The 17,523-nt window shown below is 35.5% G+C and overlaps 2 protein-coding genes across 2 annotated transcripts; both read left to right on the top strand.

Moving 5' to 3' along the window:
• Positions 1 to 3,393: 3,393 nt before the first annotated feature.
• On the top strand, positions 3,394 to 15,036 carry LOC113762029. The gene is made up of 14 exons (XM_027305265.1): positions 3,394 to 4,337; positions 4,586 to 4,672; positions 6,680 to 6,789; positions 7,119 to 7,169; positions 7,949 to 8,120; positions 8,678 to 8,995; positions 9,130 to 9,333; positions 10,120 to 10,605; positions 10,703 to 10,912; positions 11,530 to 11,718; positions 12,436 to 12,599; positions 13,232 to 13,384; positions 13,516 to 13,594; positions 14,222 to 15,036. The coding sequence occupies exons 1-14, from the start codon at positions 3,897 to 3,899 to the stop codon at positions 14,672 to 14,674; spliced, it is 3,117 nt and encodes a 1,038-aa protein (XP_027161066.1). The 5' UTR covers positions 3,394 to 3,896; the 3' UTR covers positions 14,675 to 15,036.
• A 436-nt stretch (positions 15,037 to 15,472) lies between these two features.
• Positions 15,473 to 17,408, top strand: LOC113759257 (mediator of RNA polymerase II transcription subunit 21-like). Its single transcript, XM_027301824.1, has 2 exons — positions 15,473 to 15,585; positions 16,763 to 17,408. The coding sequence occupies exons 1-2, from the start codon at positions 15,473 to 15,475 to the stop codon at positions 17,232 to 17,234; spliced, it is 585 nt and encodes a 194-aa protein (XP_027157625.1). The 3' UTR covers positions 17,235 to 17,408.
• Positions 17,409 to 17,523: the final 115 nt, after the last annotated feature.

Raw genomic sequence — 17,523 nt, 5'->3', positions numbered from 1 at the left:
GAAGGTCCACTATATTCTAGTAAACAGATTCATCTCTAACTAATAGTTTCCCTCTTTTACCTTGACAGAAGAGTGAAATTGTTAGTAATTGATTCTTGAACACGGAATAGATAAATATCCTTGTGAATCTTGCTTTGACCAAAATGCTTTTCGTGACCGTATTAAAGAATCAAGCTCCTCACGGGGAGCGTGAGCCCACATATATTTATTGCTGATTGATATGCGCAAACGTCTGACTAATATCATCATGGAGGAGAAAGAATAAACATTTAGCTTCCAGGAAGTAGAAAATTTTGATTGGATTAACTTTATTCTCCATTATTAGCATACTGACTTGATTGGAAAAATTTTTCACTCTCTCCTCTTTTTCTTCTTTTTTATTTTTTCAACTTCTATCTGCTTCTTATTTTGGATAAAAAATCTTAGTGGCCATTAAACTATATTTCGCATCTACTTTTGAAAGATCAAACTATTTATCCTTTCAATTCAGCCACTCATCTAACTAATTAGTAAAATAGAATAGGAGTAGTACGTAGTGTACCTGTCTGGTCCGATAGTTCAGTCCCTTGACCCAGAATCCTCCTTCTTAGTATAGAATAGAGTAGGAGTAGGCGTAAAATAGACAAGTGCTCGTTGATAAAAAAAAAAACACTAATTAATTAGTACACCTATGGCTATTTGTCAAATTTATCAAACTATTTATCGTTTCAATTCAGCCACTCATCTAACTAATTAGTAAAATAGAATAGGAGTAGTACGTAATGTACCCGTCTGGTCCGATGGTGATTCAATCCCTTGACCCAGTTGAGTCATCCTCCTTAGTATAGAATAGAGTAGGAGTAGGCGTAAAATAGACAAGTACTAATTGATAAAAAAAAAACACTAATTAATTAGTACACCTGTGGCTATTTGTCAAATTTTGCTCTTAATCTAAAGAATAAATCAAGTGTAAATCACCTGTCAAGATCTAAGGGTAAATATGTCACTAAATAGGGATATTTTGGTGAAGATATCAAGCATGAGATTTCTGTTCTAAGTAATGCGAAATGCAATTATTAATTGACCGACAACTTTCTATGCCAAGTCATCCGTTTTTTTTTTTTTTCCTCGATGTCTTCTATTTCTAGTTATCTAGTAAAGCATTATTATTCTCATATTATCAATCACGGACGAAATTGAATAATCAAACAATTTTAGGCATACTGCTGATTTAAACCATTTTCAAGATATTTTACTCCTGATTTAATGCTTGACTTGTTTGGTATACTAGAGGATTGTTTATTTGTCCCACGCAAAATCTCAGCACTTTCATTGGTGATATTGCAACAAAAAGAGGAAATAAAATTAAAAAAAAAAAAAAAGAGAAGGAAGAAACATGGAAATAGCCGAAGCCTCCAATGCGTATTTGGCTGGGCACCAAAGTCAAAACCCTTTAAGCCAAGGTTACCTAAATCACCATCAACCTTCAAAATTGTCGCGAGATAAACATTCAAAATTTACTAGACAAATTTTGACAAACAAACCCTTTTGACATTAACGAGGAAATCCATTCATTAATTAGATTTTCACGAGGGAAGATCATTCAAAATGTTCTTCATATTTTGTAAAATGATTTTATTTTTTATTTCTTATTTTTAAAAGTGTAATTTTACATTTTTTATAAATTCATATATAGTCAAATTTGGTTTCTACTTAGATTTTCAATTAGTTTTTTATCGGAATCCACCACGTGCCCTACCCGAAATTATTTTTTATGAGCAAATTTGTCCAATTATATTTCACATAATTCGATCCATAATCCCTTACATTTCACGAAATGAATTTTTTCATTACTCATTGATCAGGTGTACGAAAAAAACTATTCATATACATAATCAATGAGGGATGAAAAAATTTATTTTATGAGATATGAGGGATAAAAAAAATTATTTTGTGAGATGCGGGGGATAAAAAAAATTATTTTGTAAAATATGAGAACTAGGGGTACTATCAAGTCAAATCACTCGCGAGTAGTTTGCGAGCGACTTGGATCGAACTTGATTTGATCGAGTTCAAATTCGAGTTGCTTGTTATATGTAACGATTCAAGTTTGAGTATCAGAAGTAAATACTAGAGTATTCAACAAGGTTAATCGAATATTATTTATATATTATATATTTTGTGTCATAAAAAATGATCATGTTCAACGCATGTGATGGATTTCAACAAAAAAAACTAATCGAAAACTAGATAGGGATTAAATTTGATCAATATAAATTTGTAAGAGACGTAAAATTACATTTTTAAAAATGAAAAATAAAAAAAGTTATTTTGTAAAATGCGAGAGATTTTTTGAACGATTTTCCCTCTCTCTTCTCTCATAGTCTCATAACTCCCAATATCTCACGATCCCACACCAAAATTGTCACAAGATAAAACATTCAAACTTTAATTTTGACAAACAAACCCTTTTTGACATTAATGAGGAAATCCATTCATTAATTAGATTCTCATGAGGAAAAATCGTTCGAAACGTCTCTCACATTTTGTAAATAATTTTTTTTTCATCTCTTATATTTTAAATGTGTAATTTTATGTTTCTTACAAATTTATATTAGTTAAATTTGATTCCTATCTAGATTTTCGACTAATTTTTTTTATCGAAATCTACGACATGCCTTACATGTGATCATTTTTTAGGAGCAAATTTGTCAAATTATATTTCACATAATTCGATCCATAATCTCTCACATTTCACAAAATAAAATTTTTTATCCCATATTGATCATGTGTACGAATAAGACATTCATACACATGATCAATGAGGGATGAAAAGATTCATTTTGTAAGATGTTAGGGATGAAAAAAATTAATTTGATCACGTTCAACGCACGTGATGGATTCCAATGAAAAACTAGTCAAAAAATTAGATAGAAACTAAATTTGATCAATGTAAATCTGTAAGAGACATAAAATTATACTTTTCCAAAGTGGGAGATGAAAAAATTTACTTTATAAAATGTGAAAAATCTTTGAACGATTTTCCTACTCTCGTAGTCTCATAAGTCCCAATATCTCACGATCCCCCACCAAAAATCTCGCGTCTTTTCAAGTCTGACTCCTTTTCACACACAACACATAGTAGTTTGTATTTTTTTTTTTCGAAACTATTTGCAGTATTTTGTAAGTAGTAGCAGTAAATAATACACTGTAGATGTCGTTGACTCATCATACTGGATGACGACCATTGCTACCTTATTGACGAAAGAGGACACCTCGCGGCATGCTCTGCCGCTGGCATCTCTCCATAGTCCATCCCCTCTAATTATTCAAATTTTCTTTTTTTTTTTCCCCTTTTTTAAGCTCTTTCCAATTCCTCCTCTCTTACCTTTTTAGCTGCGTACGGAATATTGAGCTGTCTTGAGCAGCTTATAAATAAAAGGAGAAACGTCTCACAAGCCATCTTATCCTGCTGCTAATTGATTTCTTTAATGGTGTAAGAACCAGACAAACTCTGTTAATCTTATCAATCCACTTGTTCCATCATCATCACCTTTGCTCTCTTTCTCTCGTCTGGTACTTACATTCAAGTATTAGATACCAGTAAATCCCTCTACTCCGGCCAGACTCCTCAAGATAGCTTTCTTTTTTGTTATTTTTTCTTTTTCTATCGATCAGTGCTTAGTTTAATGGATATTTGAAGTGCGGAAAACTATTGTTTTAAGTACTTTTCGGGCTTGGATTTTTGGGATTCGAAAAGGGTTCCCTTGATCATAAGTAAGTATATTAAAGAATCGCATTGCTCCAGGCATCTCAAGAAACCCATCCTTTTTCTCTTTCTTAATGCTTGTACGGGATTGAAGGGTCGAAACTAGTGGTTGAAGTACCTTTTTGGCATTGAATTGATGGGATTGTAAATGGGTTCTCTTGAAAGTGGGCTTCAATTGAAGAGAGATCAGCATTTACTTCGGTCTTCATCTACTACAGGGAGGAGCTTTAATCAGAGGCAGCAGGCTGCTAGATCAAGATTTGCAAGATTGTTTTTCTTCAAGAAGTTTGATTATCTAATATGGATTTGTACGGTAGCTGTGTTTCTTTTCTTTCTTGTACTTTTCCAAATGTTCTTGCTCGGCTCAATTATGGAGAAATCAGAGACTTTCTTGAGAGTGAATGACGGAGTTGGTGATGTAGATTTGGCATTGTTGAAAGGGTTTGGTGGATTGGATTTTGGTGAAGATATCAAGTTTGAGCCATCAAAGCTATTGGCCAAGTTTCGGAATGATGCTATACTGGCTAATCGAACTGTTGTTTCAAGGAATCATCTGACATTTGGTTATAGAAAACCCAAGCTTGCTGTGGTGAGAGCTCTTTCTTGTATTGTTTTAACTTCTGAAGAATTTAAGTTATAATCTCAACGTTCTTTACAATAGATTCAATTATTTAGTTAGTTGTTATCAGCTGCAGATCGTTACACACTTTAAGGATTTTCCTGTTTCAAGTGTTTTTTTTTGGGGGGATAAATAGCTCGTTAGTTGTTGCTCCTTCTGTCTTGGGGCCTTCTCTTAGTTGCATAATACTCTTTTCTTATTTTGACTTGTCCACATAGGTCTTTGCCAATCTTTTGGTTGATCCCTATCAAATACAAATGGTTACTATTGCAGCTGTATTGCGGAGAGTAGGATATGAAATTGAGGTAAATATGCTGACTTCGCAAATGAAATGTATAGCATGTTCTGAATTTCATTTCGTCCATGATGCACAGATAACCAGTTTGGTTAATTCATGTAACAAGTTCAGGGTTTAGCTTTCCTGCTGCTTGAATTTCTGAATGTCATTTTATATTATCATTTTGGTTCATCTAAACAATCTGCTCATCTTCTACTTCAAAGCATGGATTTTCCCTGGGAAATTGAGCACCATTTACTACCTTACTCTTGGTACGGTAGCAGCAGAAACTCCTGCATCATGGTTTACTTTGTTTAACTTCAGTTTGTCAGTCACTTTCTAAGCTAGGGGCAGCCCTATGAAATAATAATTTGTTACCCACCGACGGTATGAGACAAATTTAATCTTAACAATTGTAAGTTGTTTTTATTTGGCACGGTCTAACAGAATGATTTGCTAATTGTCCCCAGGACCCAGCTTAGCTGGTAGGGACATTAGCCAGTGACCATGGTCCCTAGTTCGACATTTGCTAATTGCTAATCGCCCATTCTCCCTTGTAAGGTTTTCAATGTCCTCTTGAACCCCAAAAAAAAAAAGAATGGTTTGCTAATCTCTCTTGCAAGCTATCTTGGTGTGGCAGAAGATTGGACATGGACTCTACCAGTTTTAACAATAGAAATTTAATTGACTAGAAAGACTGAAAACTTTACCAGTGTAAATTTGAAAGACAAAGACTTCTTACATTTCTTGGCAGTTCTATAATACTAGGTTATGCCTGAGTTTTGCCATCCCTCCAGCATCTATGGACCAAGCATCAACACGTTAAATTTTCTTCTCTAAAATCGCTGTGTAAATTTGTGATAGTCATTATCCTCGCCCAAGGGTGGCTGTTACTAACTTGTAAATGGAGACCAGACTTCAAGAGTTAGGCTGAATAATAAGTTTTTGAAAGCCCTCGGAATGATGGATGGATCCAATACTTGAGTGCTTTTATTTCAGCTCTCAAGCCTGTAAGTTCGTAAAAAAACATGAAAAGCTGTACTCATACCCTTTACTGTTAATTAAATATTCTCTCTAACTGAAACCTGGATTCCATTTTGAGTAGTTATCCACTTGTTATTACCAGTCAACTTTAGACAACAAAAATGCTGACATTGTGCACCTCTACAATCATGCAGAACCCCAATGCTACAGGAGAACCTAAATGGGAATGAGTGCTAGTGTGGTCTTTATGATGAGCAATCCTTTTCAAGACCTTTGAGTTTGAACCTTTTCTCAAAATGCATAACTAATCTCCTGTAGTTGACTGCTTTCCTGGGGCTTCATTCATTATATTTGGCTCTCTTTCCATGCTTATATGACTAATTTCCTTTAGTAGACTGCTTTTTCCTGAAGCTTTATTCATTATATTTGGGCACTTTTTTCCAACAACCTGTCTATTAGCCTGTACAGAGACTGATTCTCTATCACCTTAACCCCATTGCCAACATAGTTCAACAAAATGAGAGCATAAAGTACTTCCATTCCTTATGTTCTCTTTCCTTAAATTTTTCCATCGTCCTTTGCTATTAAGCTTCGGTATGTTATTTGAGAATCTTTCTCAACTAACCTACTACAGAATCCGAATATCAGTTGAGCAACACAACTGCATGTACGGTAGGATGTGAGTGGAAGTTTAGATGCAGGCTTCAACATTTCAATTTTGTCTTGATTTTCCAAGCCCGAATGTGCATTTGAAGCTATCCTAAAAGGACACTCCCCTATACCCACTTGTAGGCTTCAGTATTTCAATTCCATCTTGATTTTCTAAGCCCAAATGCGTGCATTTGAAGCAATCTCAAATGGACCCACTCCCCCCCCCCCCCCCTCCACACACACGAAAAAAAAGAAAAAATTTCGGGCAGGCATTAGTTTTCTTCTTGTTAGATGTCAATTTTAAACTTTCTTCTGAAAAATAAGGAATGTCTTATTTGAAGCTTTACCTTTTAATCACATGTCTGATGGCCTTACCGGTGTTTGTCTTAAACATTTGCAGGTGTTCTCCCTTGATGATGGTCCTGTACATGCTATTTGGAGAGATTATGGCTTTCCACTCCATGTCATTGAAGTCAATGAGACCATGAAGATAGCTGTTGATTGGTTGAAGTATGCTTGTTATTTCAATTTCTTTGAGATTATGTGAAATTTAAGTGATTATAAGACTTGAGCTGGTGTAAGTTATTTGTTAGGTGATGATTTTCCCTGTGGTTAGTGCAAAAAATACCTTTTATTTTCTGATTTTTACCTTATTTACTACATAGGATGTGGTTTTGATTAGTTGAGGTCAATTTTTTTCATGGCTTTTGTTCAGCTGGCTTGCAGATTCCTTCCTAATAAAGATAAAACAATTCTCCAACTTTGTCAAACACTTGGATGTACTAGTAAATGATGAAATATCGAAATTTCTTTGATTTTGACTGTGTGTTTGGCTGCAGCTACGATGGGATACTTTTGAACTCTCTTGAATCGTTGGGGATTTTCTCTTGGTAAGCATCATAATCTTGTAAAGCACAAATTCTCAATTTCTATATCTTCTGTTCTCTTTTGTTCTTTTGCTCTGTGGTTGCGTACTTTGCTGGCTGTCACAGATGAAGAATCAATTTCATGATGCTCAAAAATTTACTCTTCAAAGTCCTATAAAGATTTATCAATAATAACATCTGTTGATCAGTAGCTTTGATACACTTTTGGAACTTTTTGATGATTATTACGATTTTGCCGTGGTTCATAAATCAATTGGGATCAGTTGCAATTTGCTATAGACATGTTTTGCAACTTCAATAAGACATAATCTTGAACCTTGTTTGAGCTCCTGCTTGTAGAAATATATGTTATATGTTTGTTATCCTTTACTTTTATGTTTTCTCCAGTCAAGAAAGAAAGCATCTGGTTCTACTGTCGTATAATTACTTTTAGTGTAGATCCTAGACTAGAAGCTATTTTTGGCATTCCATTAATAGTTCAATCAAATATTTAATGTTTTAGTTGACCTACGGGTACATAAAGTGCACCGTAGAATCTTGAATCTCATGTATAAGTTTAAATTACAACATTCTGGTTAATTTTCCTTTTCTTGCCTCTCCTGATGTTTTTTTTTTGAATTTTCATGGGAGATGCATCTTTAAATGCATTTAATTCATGAAACAAAGATACAAATAGACATGATTTATATTTCTTGAATACATCTTGTTCCCCTCGAGTGCTGGCCCATTATTACATCTTATGATTATTCTCAAAGAGAAATGAATGATTTTACTTGTGTCAGCCTAATGCAGGAACCTTTTAAATATGTTCCCCTTATATGGACCATCCATGAACAAACACTTGCTGATCGTTTGAGAAACTATGCTCTTACTGGGCAGAATGAGATTGTTGAAAGTTGGAGAAAAGTCTTCAGCCGTGCGACAGTGGTTGTCTTCCATAACTATGCTCTGCCGGTATTTTTTCTTTGCTTCTTGACTCACCAAACCCCCTGGTCAAATCAAAGTTATCTGTCTTATCTTATATGAACTTGCTAAAGAGACTTGGGAAATGGTTTCTAGATCTTCCTAAGTATTCGAATCTATATTGCAATTAAAGTTGGGTATAGCCTCCACAAATTTAATTCCAACCCACACAGATTTTAGTAGCTCTTTTTGGAGTAATTTGTGCATTGTGCATATGATTTTGCTGTACAAATGTGTATTGTTATGCTATCCCTTTGATTTCTTTTCCTTGAGGAATAATTGGAAAATCATGAAGTAAAACAATGATGTTGCTTTCAATTCTTAATCCTAACATTTTTTATCTGATAACCTTGAGTCTACCTTCTTCACTTTTTCTTTCTATGCTTCTGCTTGTAATGAATACTGAGAGTTGAAATTATCTTGTCTATAGAGATTTTGACTTGTTTAAACTCTGATTGACATTTTAAATGCCATGTTTAAACCATATGTATGGCTAAAGATTAATAGACTTTCCTAAAGGCTAGTTTTCTTATGGATTCATCTTGTAGATGATTTATTCGGCATGTGATGCTGGAAACTACTTCGTCATTCCGGGTACTCCTGAAGAAGCATGGGATGCAGCTAATATGCTTACTGTTGACAAAAGTAACATGCATGTAAAGATCGAAAAGAGGTCCAGTGACTTCAATATTTTGATTGTGGGATGTCAACTTTTGTATAAAGGTCTATGGCTGGAACATGCCCTGGTATTAAAGGCATTACTACCAGTCGTTAAGGAATTTCGCAGTAATAGCAGTATAGATACTCATTTTAAGATCATTTTCGTAGTTGGGGATTCGAATAGCAACTACAGTGCGGTTGTGGAGGTAATGGGCCTGGTATCCCATATTTGTTCTTAGTAATTTTGTAAAGTAAGACAAATTTATCAAGATTATTATTAAAAGTTCGTGATGCTTGTAGTTTCTCTACAAATACATTTTTGATACTGTTTGTTTTACAGACCATTGCTGCAAATTTGACTTACCCAGATGGAATGGTGAAGCACGTGGCATTTGATGAAAATGCAGACAAAATTCTTAGTACAGCTGATCTTGTCATATATGCATCCTTCCGTGATGAGCCATCTTTTCCAAACATATTGCTAAGAGCCATGTGCTTTGAGAAACCAGTAATAGCACCAGATATATTTATCATCAGGAAATATGTAGGCATTCAAACTCTACAATCTATTCAAAGCTTCCATGTCCTGCATTTACATTCTCAACTTATATCATGATTTATGTTGTAAAGCTTCCTTTATTCTTTGATTGGTTCAGCTTACCTAATACTAATCTCATTTGTTCACCATACTGGTTGAATATCCCAGACTAATGGGCTTAGGAAAGGATGTGAGTTCTCATGTTTGCGTGCTTGATGTCTCTGCTGATTTCAAATTATTGAAAGTCATGGTTTTGAAACTTTTTTCAGTGATAAAATTTGCGGCCTTTATCCTTTTCTTTGACAGTAGGGTATGTAATTGGAAGATATGAACTAATGACGTAGATGATTTATGCAGAAATTTAGTTTTTGGGTAGAACATTACTTAGTTTAAATCAAGCGTAATTTTTCCTACTTAATTTACATTTAGTTTAAATCAACATTAATTTTTCCTACTTAATTTACATAATTCAAGCTTAAGAATAAGCTCATATGGAGATCTAAATGCTTTAATGCTACATAAGCTTGTGGAACTGGAAAATTTTCAAAGAAAAATATTGTAGTTCATAAAAGTGGAAGGAAAACTAGAACTTGTTAATCTGTCTGGTATCCTTGAAATTTGAGCCTTTACCAAAAATTTGTTCATTAGAAGTCTCAATGGTAGATTAGGTAAGTGGAGATGTCTTATATGAGGTTATAAATTTCCTTTGATGACTTCTAAAGCTACCTTTATTTCTTGTTAATTCTGTTTTCCTCTGTGTTTACTGCTTGCTGGCTTTTGAAAACTTGTTAGGTTGATGACAGAGTGAATGGCTTTTTGTTTCCAAAAGAGAATATCAGAGTGCTGTCACAAATAGTAATGCAAGTGGTCTCAAATGGGAAATTATCTCTTCTAGCTTTAAATGCTGCTGCGATTGGAAGACAAACTGCAAAGAACCTTATGGTTTCAGAAAGCATTGACGGCTATATTTCACTATTGGAAAATGTTCTCAAATTTCCATCTGAGGTTGCAAGTGTACAGTCTGTTCTTGAGATACCTTCCAATCTGAAAGCTTCATGGCTATGGCATCCTTTTGAACATATCAGAAATTTAAGTGAGCACAATAAAACAAAGAGGATTAATAGATTCTTAGACAAGTTTGAAAGGCAGTGGAATCATACTCAAAGAGATGGTTCTCTACCTGCAGCTCTGACAGGTGAAAATTTTGTTTACAGTATCTGGGAAGAAGAAAAATCTATTCAGGTTGCTTACATGAGGAAGAGGAGAGAAGACGCTGAGGTAAGCAACATGTTTAACATAGTCTTGCTTTTGCATTTTCTGAAATCTAGCCAGCTACTTCTCGAAGGATCCTTACACCCTTTGGAATTTGATACAGTTAAAGGATAGAACTGATCAACCTCGGGGGACTTGGGAGGATGTATATCGTAATGCTAGAAAGGCTGATCGCATTAAGAATGAATTGCATGAAAGGGATGAAGGAGAGCTTGAAAGGACAGGACAGCCATTAACTATCTATGAACCATATTTTGGGGAAGGAACTTGGCCTTTTCTGCATCGCACTTCACTCTATCGGGGCGTTGGAATGGTAATTTTTTGTGATTACACATTAAAATGACATATTTTTTCCATTTTTTACCGTCTATTTTATTTGAGCTGAAAACTTACTCAATGTTAGTAAATCCCAAGAACATTTTTCTTTTTATTCTTAATTATAGTAACTTCCTGACTTGTGGTTTCTGTCCAAAGTGCAGAATGTTAACTGCATATGCCAATGAGTTCATATGCTCGTGGGATTTAGATTTTTAATCTGTATACAGCCATGTACATTGTCTGCTGTTGTTGTTTTTTTTTTCTTTTGTTTTAATGTTGTTGTTCTAATAAGTGAAAGCTAATTATTGCTAGGAGAATCCTGGTGTGGGTAGAATGGAGGGTGATATTACAGCCTAGTTCACAAAAATTTGTTTCCCTTGTTGGCTAGAAGTTAGTTGATCCAGCTGCATTTGAGAAGTCTTAGGCTTTATTTTAGTTGCCTGATTCTAGAATTACATGCCAGCATAAGGTGTGACTGTCAATTTGTTAATCAGCTTTAAGTTAAATGTTTTAGAACTTGGGAGGTATTGTGAGTAGTATGCTGCCTAATTTGTTATATAATGGACACTAATTTTTCATATCTGATTTGACACATGGAATTGATGATTGTAGTCTACTAGAGGTCGGCGAAGCGGGGCTGATGATGTTGATGCACCTTCTCGGCTTCCTCTTCTACATAACCCGTATTATCGAGATGTGCTTGGTGAATATGGAGCCTATTTTGCAATTGCAAACCGGATTGATCGCCTACATAAAAATGCTTGGATAGGCTTCCAGTCTTGGAGAGTAACTGCAAGGAAGGTACTTTCTTGATTCTGATTCTGTCTTCTTGATGATAGTCCATTTGAATGTCTCATGGTGTCTTATTTCGTCAATCTTTTAGGAAAGGGGTTCATTTGCTTGCTGATGGAACAGTTTTGGATACTAATTCTTCAAAAGTGATCTCTACAGTCCTCTCTGTTTCTTGACGTGCAACTATATCTTAACATGGTGAATGAAATTAATTTGGTTGTTAAAATGTTGAAGAAGTCTGTTCCACTATAGCTGCAATCAGGATTTGATTATATCTTAACATGGTGGATGAAATTTGATTATTCAATATCTGGTAGGCAGCTATAGCTTTCCGAAACTACTCTTATCTTCTTTTCTTTAGATACATGAAATGAAGTTGATTCGATCGCCTTACAGTGCTTCAGTAACTTGTTGGAGCTTGCATCTCAATAATTACAATCTACTCATCTAGTGTCGGACATGCAAAAACCCTTAAATTTCACCGAAATTGATTTCTGTTCTTTGGTTGCATCTTATTTCTGTTACTAAGTTCAAAATTGAATTTGTATATCTTTGTTAGTGTGTTCGGTAATGTATTAATGAAATTCCAAAAACAAAAATAGAAAAGAAAAGAAAATCTGAATTCTGCAGTCAACCTGATTTCCTGTCATTGTTTTCCTATACTATAATGAGTACAATATATGGTCTTTCCATCTTGTGCTTGAGTACTTAGAACAGGCTTCACAGGAATCTCTGTCAAGGACTGCAGAAATTTCACTGTTAGATGCCATCCAAACTCGAAGACATGGTGATGCACTGTACTTTTGGGCTTGCATGGACATGGATCCGAGAAACCCTCTGAAACATGATTTTTGGACATTTTGTGATGCTATAAATGCTGGGAATTGCCGGTAAGGCTGCTTCTTAGTAGCTTCTCTTCCATGAATATATATATATATATATATATATTCACGTTACATAAACTCGTGCATATAGACGTGCAAACTGACTACACATAATACATACTACGCACATAGATATTGAAACACGTCAAGTGGTAAGCATCTTAAGTCTATGCAGCCTTTCCTTCTATTTTGTCTTTAAAAATTAAGGTTGATGATTTAGCATAGGGTTAAATCTACATATATAAGGTTGATAATTTTTCTCTTCCACATCCTTTGAACGTCAATTGCTGATTTTATAGCACAAATTGTTCTCTTGAATGCACAAGGCTGGTTTCCAATTACTGGACCTGTATTCTCCAACAAATAGACCCTTATATCATCATAAAGATATGAAGAAAGATAATTTAAGCGTGGAAGGGTCAATAGCCAATCAGTTCCTATTACTAGTTTTAGGACTTTTCTGGCTATTTGAAAGATATAGTATGTAATTGTCATAATGAAAGGAAAAGAAAAATGTTTTATGGGACTTGATGTTCCCTAATACTCCAATAGGACTCATAGCCAATTTTCTTATGTACTTTTGTTCTAGATTCTCTCCATGGACTTGAATTTTCTCTTACTTCTGTACCAATTTGAAGGTTTGCATTCTCTGAGGCTCTAAAGAAGATGTACGGCGTAAAGCATAACTTGAGTTCTCTACCTCCAATGCCTACAGATGGAGATACATGGTCTGTCATGCATAGTTGGATTTTGCCAACTAGGTCCTTTTTGGAGTTTGTTATGTTCTCAAGGTTTGAACAATTATTTTCTATGATTAATATGCACCCAATATTCAATATCTTTCTTATTTTCCATTTTCCTGCTATTCCCTTTCCTGAGTATGGGAATTGATATACCAATGTAATTGCTTTTGTAAATGCAGGATGTTTGTAGATGCGCTTGATGAACAATTTTATGAGGAGCACCATCGAAATGGACATTGTTATTTGAGTTTAACAAAAGTAAGTCTTGCAGTCATTAATTTCCAACCTGCTTGTGATAGGAACTGGTTCGTGCACAACATTATTTCCAACCTAATTTCAGTAGGGCTTGAAATTGAAGCATATACATTAATTTTTTGGTGTACATTGACTTCTGTAACTGTTTGAATTGGGTGACCAGTTGGCGCATCTTCCTTGACGAAACAATGAGTTGGTCATGTGTAGTCAATATTGTCACCAAAGGTTTTATTTTGCCGAAATTGTGCATCAGGACAATTTGGCACATATTTCGTCGAACAAAGACTCGACATTTAAATGGTTTCTAACCATCAAGAAGGGTGAGGGGCAATGAGACCAGATATCCAAATATCTATAAATATCCCAGCACGTATAAGATGCTATCATCTTTCCTTATGCATCAAGAGAAAATAAAGGCTTTTGGGTGATGTACATATGGACCAGGGCAATTTAGATATCATGCCCTGGGGGTATTAAAAAAGGAAAGGAAGGAAGCAAAACCTAGCCCAGGTCTTAAGTAAATCTGCCAACATGTAGAATTACATCTTTTTCATTGGATTTCATTCAATCATTGGTCTTTCCTTTGGGATGAGGTGATTGACCGTTTCTTCACTCTTTCCATCTTTGCAGGACAAACATTGCTATTCACGGGTGCTTGAGTTACTTGTAAATGTTTGGGCCTATCATAGTGCAAGGCGAATGGTTTATGTGAATCCAGAGACCGGCGTGATGCAAGAGCTGCACAGGCTTAAGAACCGAAGAGGTCAAATGTGGGTCAAGTGGTTCCAATATAACACTCTCAAGAGCATGGATGAGGACCTAGCTGAGGAGGCAGATTCAGACCACCCAAAAAGACGATGGCTGTGGCCATTGACAGGTGAGGTTTTCTGGCAAGGTGTATATGAAAAGGAGAGGAATCTAAGAAATCGAGAGAAAGAAAAGAGGAGGCAACAAAGTAAGGATAAAATTTCTCGAATTCGGAGAAGGACTCGTCAGAAGACAATAGGAAAATATGTAAAGCCTCCACCAGAAGAAATGGAGAAGTCAAACTCAACAACAATGAAAACCAAGCTCTTAAGGTAGCATTCTCTTAGTGTACTTAGTGTCTGTAAGAGTAGTTTAGTTTGGTATATTACAATTATTTTGCCTCAAAATTCACCCTACCATTGTTTCATTTTTGTTTAGAAAGGGTGCCTAGGTTTCATGTATTTCATTTGAGGTCTTGTATGTATATGGCATCCTTCTGATATTTGCCGCTCAGGTCCTGAAAATGTATACAAATTCATTTGTTTTCGTACTTCCCCCACCTTTTTGGTGTCTTGTCTTCCTGACTTCTTTCTTTGAGACATTGATAAGGGAAGCAAGCACATTTCCTTGTAATCTAACTGGCAACAATGTGCTGAGCATCTGTGAATGATGATATCATTGTAACTTCAGAAGTGATCTATAGAGAGAGTACTTTGTTATAGAAAGCGCGGCGAGTTGAGTACAAAATTGCAATGACAGATAAATATGCTGTTGCTTCTTTTCAGAACGGATGTCTTATGGAGGAATAAATCTCTCATTTATCACTTTTTGTTTGGTTTGTATGTGATTGCATTATCTATCACAGAATCGCAACATTCCCACTTTTACAGTAAAAAAACAACCGAGCACTTTTCTTCAGTTGCTAGTCAATTCATTCTGACATCAGAAAGTTGGTTTTGATGATAACTGGAATGAAATTCCTCGGACAACATATAAGACTGGTTGAATTCCTGAAGTTGGTTTTGATACTTGTATCTCATTTGATCTACCCTTTTCATGGATTCAAATAGGAAAGTTGAGCCATTTTCACCACTATCATAAATTAAAACTTCAAATTCGAAGTCACAATGCACTATGGCTCATCAAACATTGCTGATACTGTCCGTCTTCACGAGCTTCTTCCTTCTTGCCATACCAATTGGCGGCCCTGGAGATGGCTACTATCTTTACTCTGCTGACAATGCCAGGCAAGCTTGAATCAACTTTAAACCACAACACATACTACGATACCACTAATTACACCAACTATTTGCCACCATTTTACTTCTGAAACTTTATCAAGATAGAGTTTACGGAAGATACACTAGCAAACTAGCTAAGGGTTGAATCTATTTCGTTTCTCAATGTCTCATTCAATTTTATATTGCTTTTCCATGGCCAGATCAATGGCTGAGTGCCACTCTTCAAAATGTTTACTTTGATTATGTTTGGGGTTCGATTTTACAACGATAAATCTTGTGAGTATTTTGAGAACTGGAAAAATATAAGGAAATTGTAGCGATTATGGGCGGCAAACATATTCGTCCCCAAGATGTATTTGGGATTGCCTGCATCGCCTATGTCAGCTGAGAGTGGCTTTGTTGAACCTAGGGGTGCAAACGAGCCGAGCTCGAGTCGAATTTTGGCTAATCGAGCCGAGCTCGAGTTAATTTTGTGAAGCTCGAACTCGAGCTCGAGCTCGACTAGCTCAAAATATCAAGCTCGAGCTCGAGCTTAAAAAATAAAAAAAATAATATTATTATTTTATTTTTAAAAAATAAAAAATAATTTTTTTAAAAAAAATGAATAAAACAATAATTTTTTTAACAAATAATAAAATATTAGGGATATATATGTAATTTTACTATTAAAATAAAAAATAAAAAATAAAAAAATATATATAATTGAGCTCGCGAGCCGCTCGCGAGCCAACGAACTTAATGTTTTTGAGCTCGAGATCGACTTAATTAGCTCGAGCTCAACTCGAGCTCGATATTGACGAGCTCGAGTCGCGAAACACCCCTAGTTGAACCCAATGATCTAAATTTCTTTTCTACCATCCATCAAAGATTCTGCAGAATATGGGGGTCTGATGCTCTGGTCTAGTTATTATGCCCAAGCCTAAGTGCATGTGTTTATGTAGTCGAATGGATCAAATAATGAAGCGAACTCAGCCTAAGTGCCGAGTCTGGGCTCTTTCTTTAGTTTAAGCTTCTTTAACCTCCTACTTTAATTTTTTTTTTTAAAAAAATTATTTTGCTTGTCCACCATATCTCCTTCTGTGTACTGCATTTCTCCATGAGATGACATGTAAAAGCAGCTAAAAATACTGAAAGTGGGATAATACAACTGGAATTAACATCCAGCCATACAGAATTATGGGTAATCATCATCCTGTTGCAACTCTTCTAGCACCGTTAACAAGGACCTGGTCATTCTTGTGGATATAATATCCCAACTACAAGAACAGGTGAATACAATTGCAGGTCTTGCATTTAATACCTTTGGGTTGCTTCAGACTCAGAGGGATGCTCCTCCAGTTAGGTTGTCTACTAATTTTCCAGAACCTCCTGCTACTCCTGCTAGTACTGCAGAGGATGCTACTAATCTTGCTGAGCAGCCAAAGAACACGAGCGCAGGACTTGTCAAGGCTGCCAAGCAGTTTGATTCATTGGTAGCTGCCCTTCCGGTGGCTGAGGGAGGCAAAGAAGCTCAGCTGAAAAGAATTGCCAAACTTCTGGCTGAAAATGATGTCGTAGGCCAAGAACTACTAAAACAACTGGAAGCTGCGGAAAAGGAATTAAAGCAAGTGCAGGAGTTGTTCAGGCAAGCAACAGACGACTGCCTGAACTTTTAAGAAACCGGATTGAAGGCTAGGCAATTTTTTAGCATAATTTTGATGAGTATGTTGCCGTAATATGTTTGGTAACGTGCTCGAATAGATGCTTTTCGCACTGCAAAATCTCGTCCGAGAAGCCGTTTCCTAGTATCTTGCTGATAATTTTGAGGTTCAGTATATGAAGGAATGGAAGATGGGTTATTTACAGATATTTCAATACGTAATTTCATTGCTTCATAAGCGATTTATTTCAGCTTTTAGATCTTATCCGTTGTCTCTGTTACTTTGATTAAATTTGATACGAGGA

The sequence above is a fragment of the Coffea eugenioides genome, chromosome 2 (genome assembly GCF_003713205.1).
Source record: "Coffea eugenioides isolate CCC68of chromosome 2, Ceug_1.0, whole genome shotgun sequence".
In the NCBI taxonomy this organism is placed as follows: Eukaryota; Viridiplantae; Streptophyta; class Magnoliopsida; order Gentianales; family Rubiaceae; genus Coffea; species Coffea eugenioides.
The sequence above is the reverse complement of the archived record's forward strand: the minus strand, read 5'-3'. Positions and strand labels throughout refer to the sequence as shown.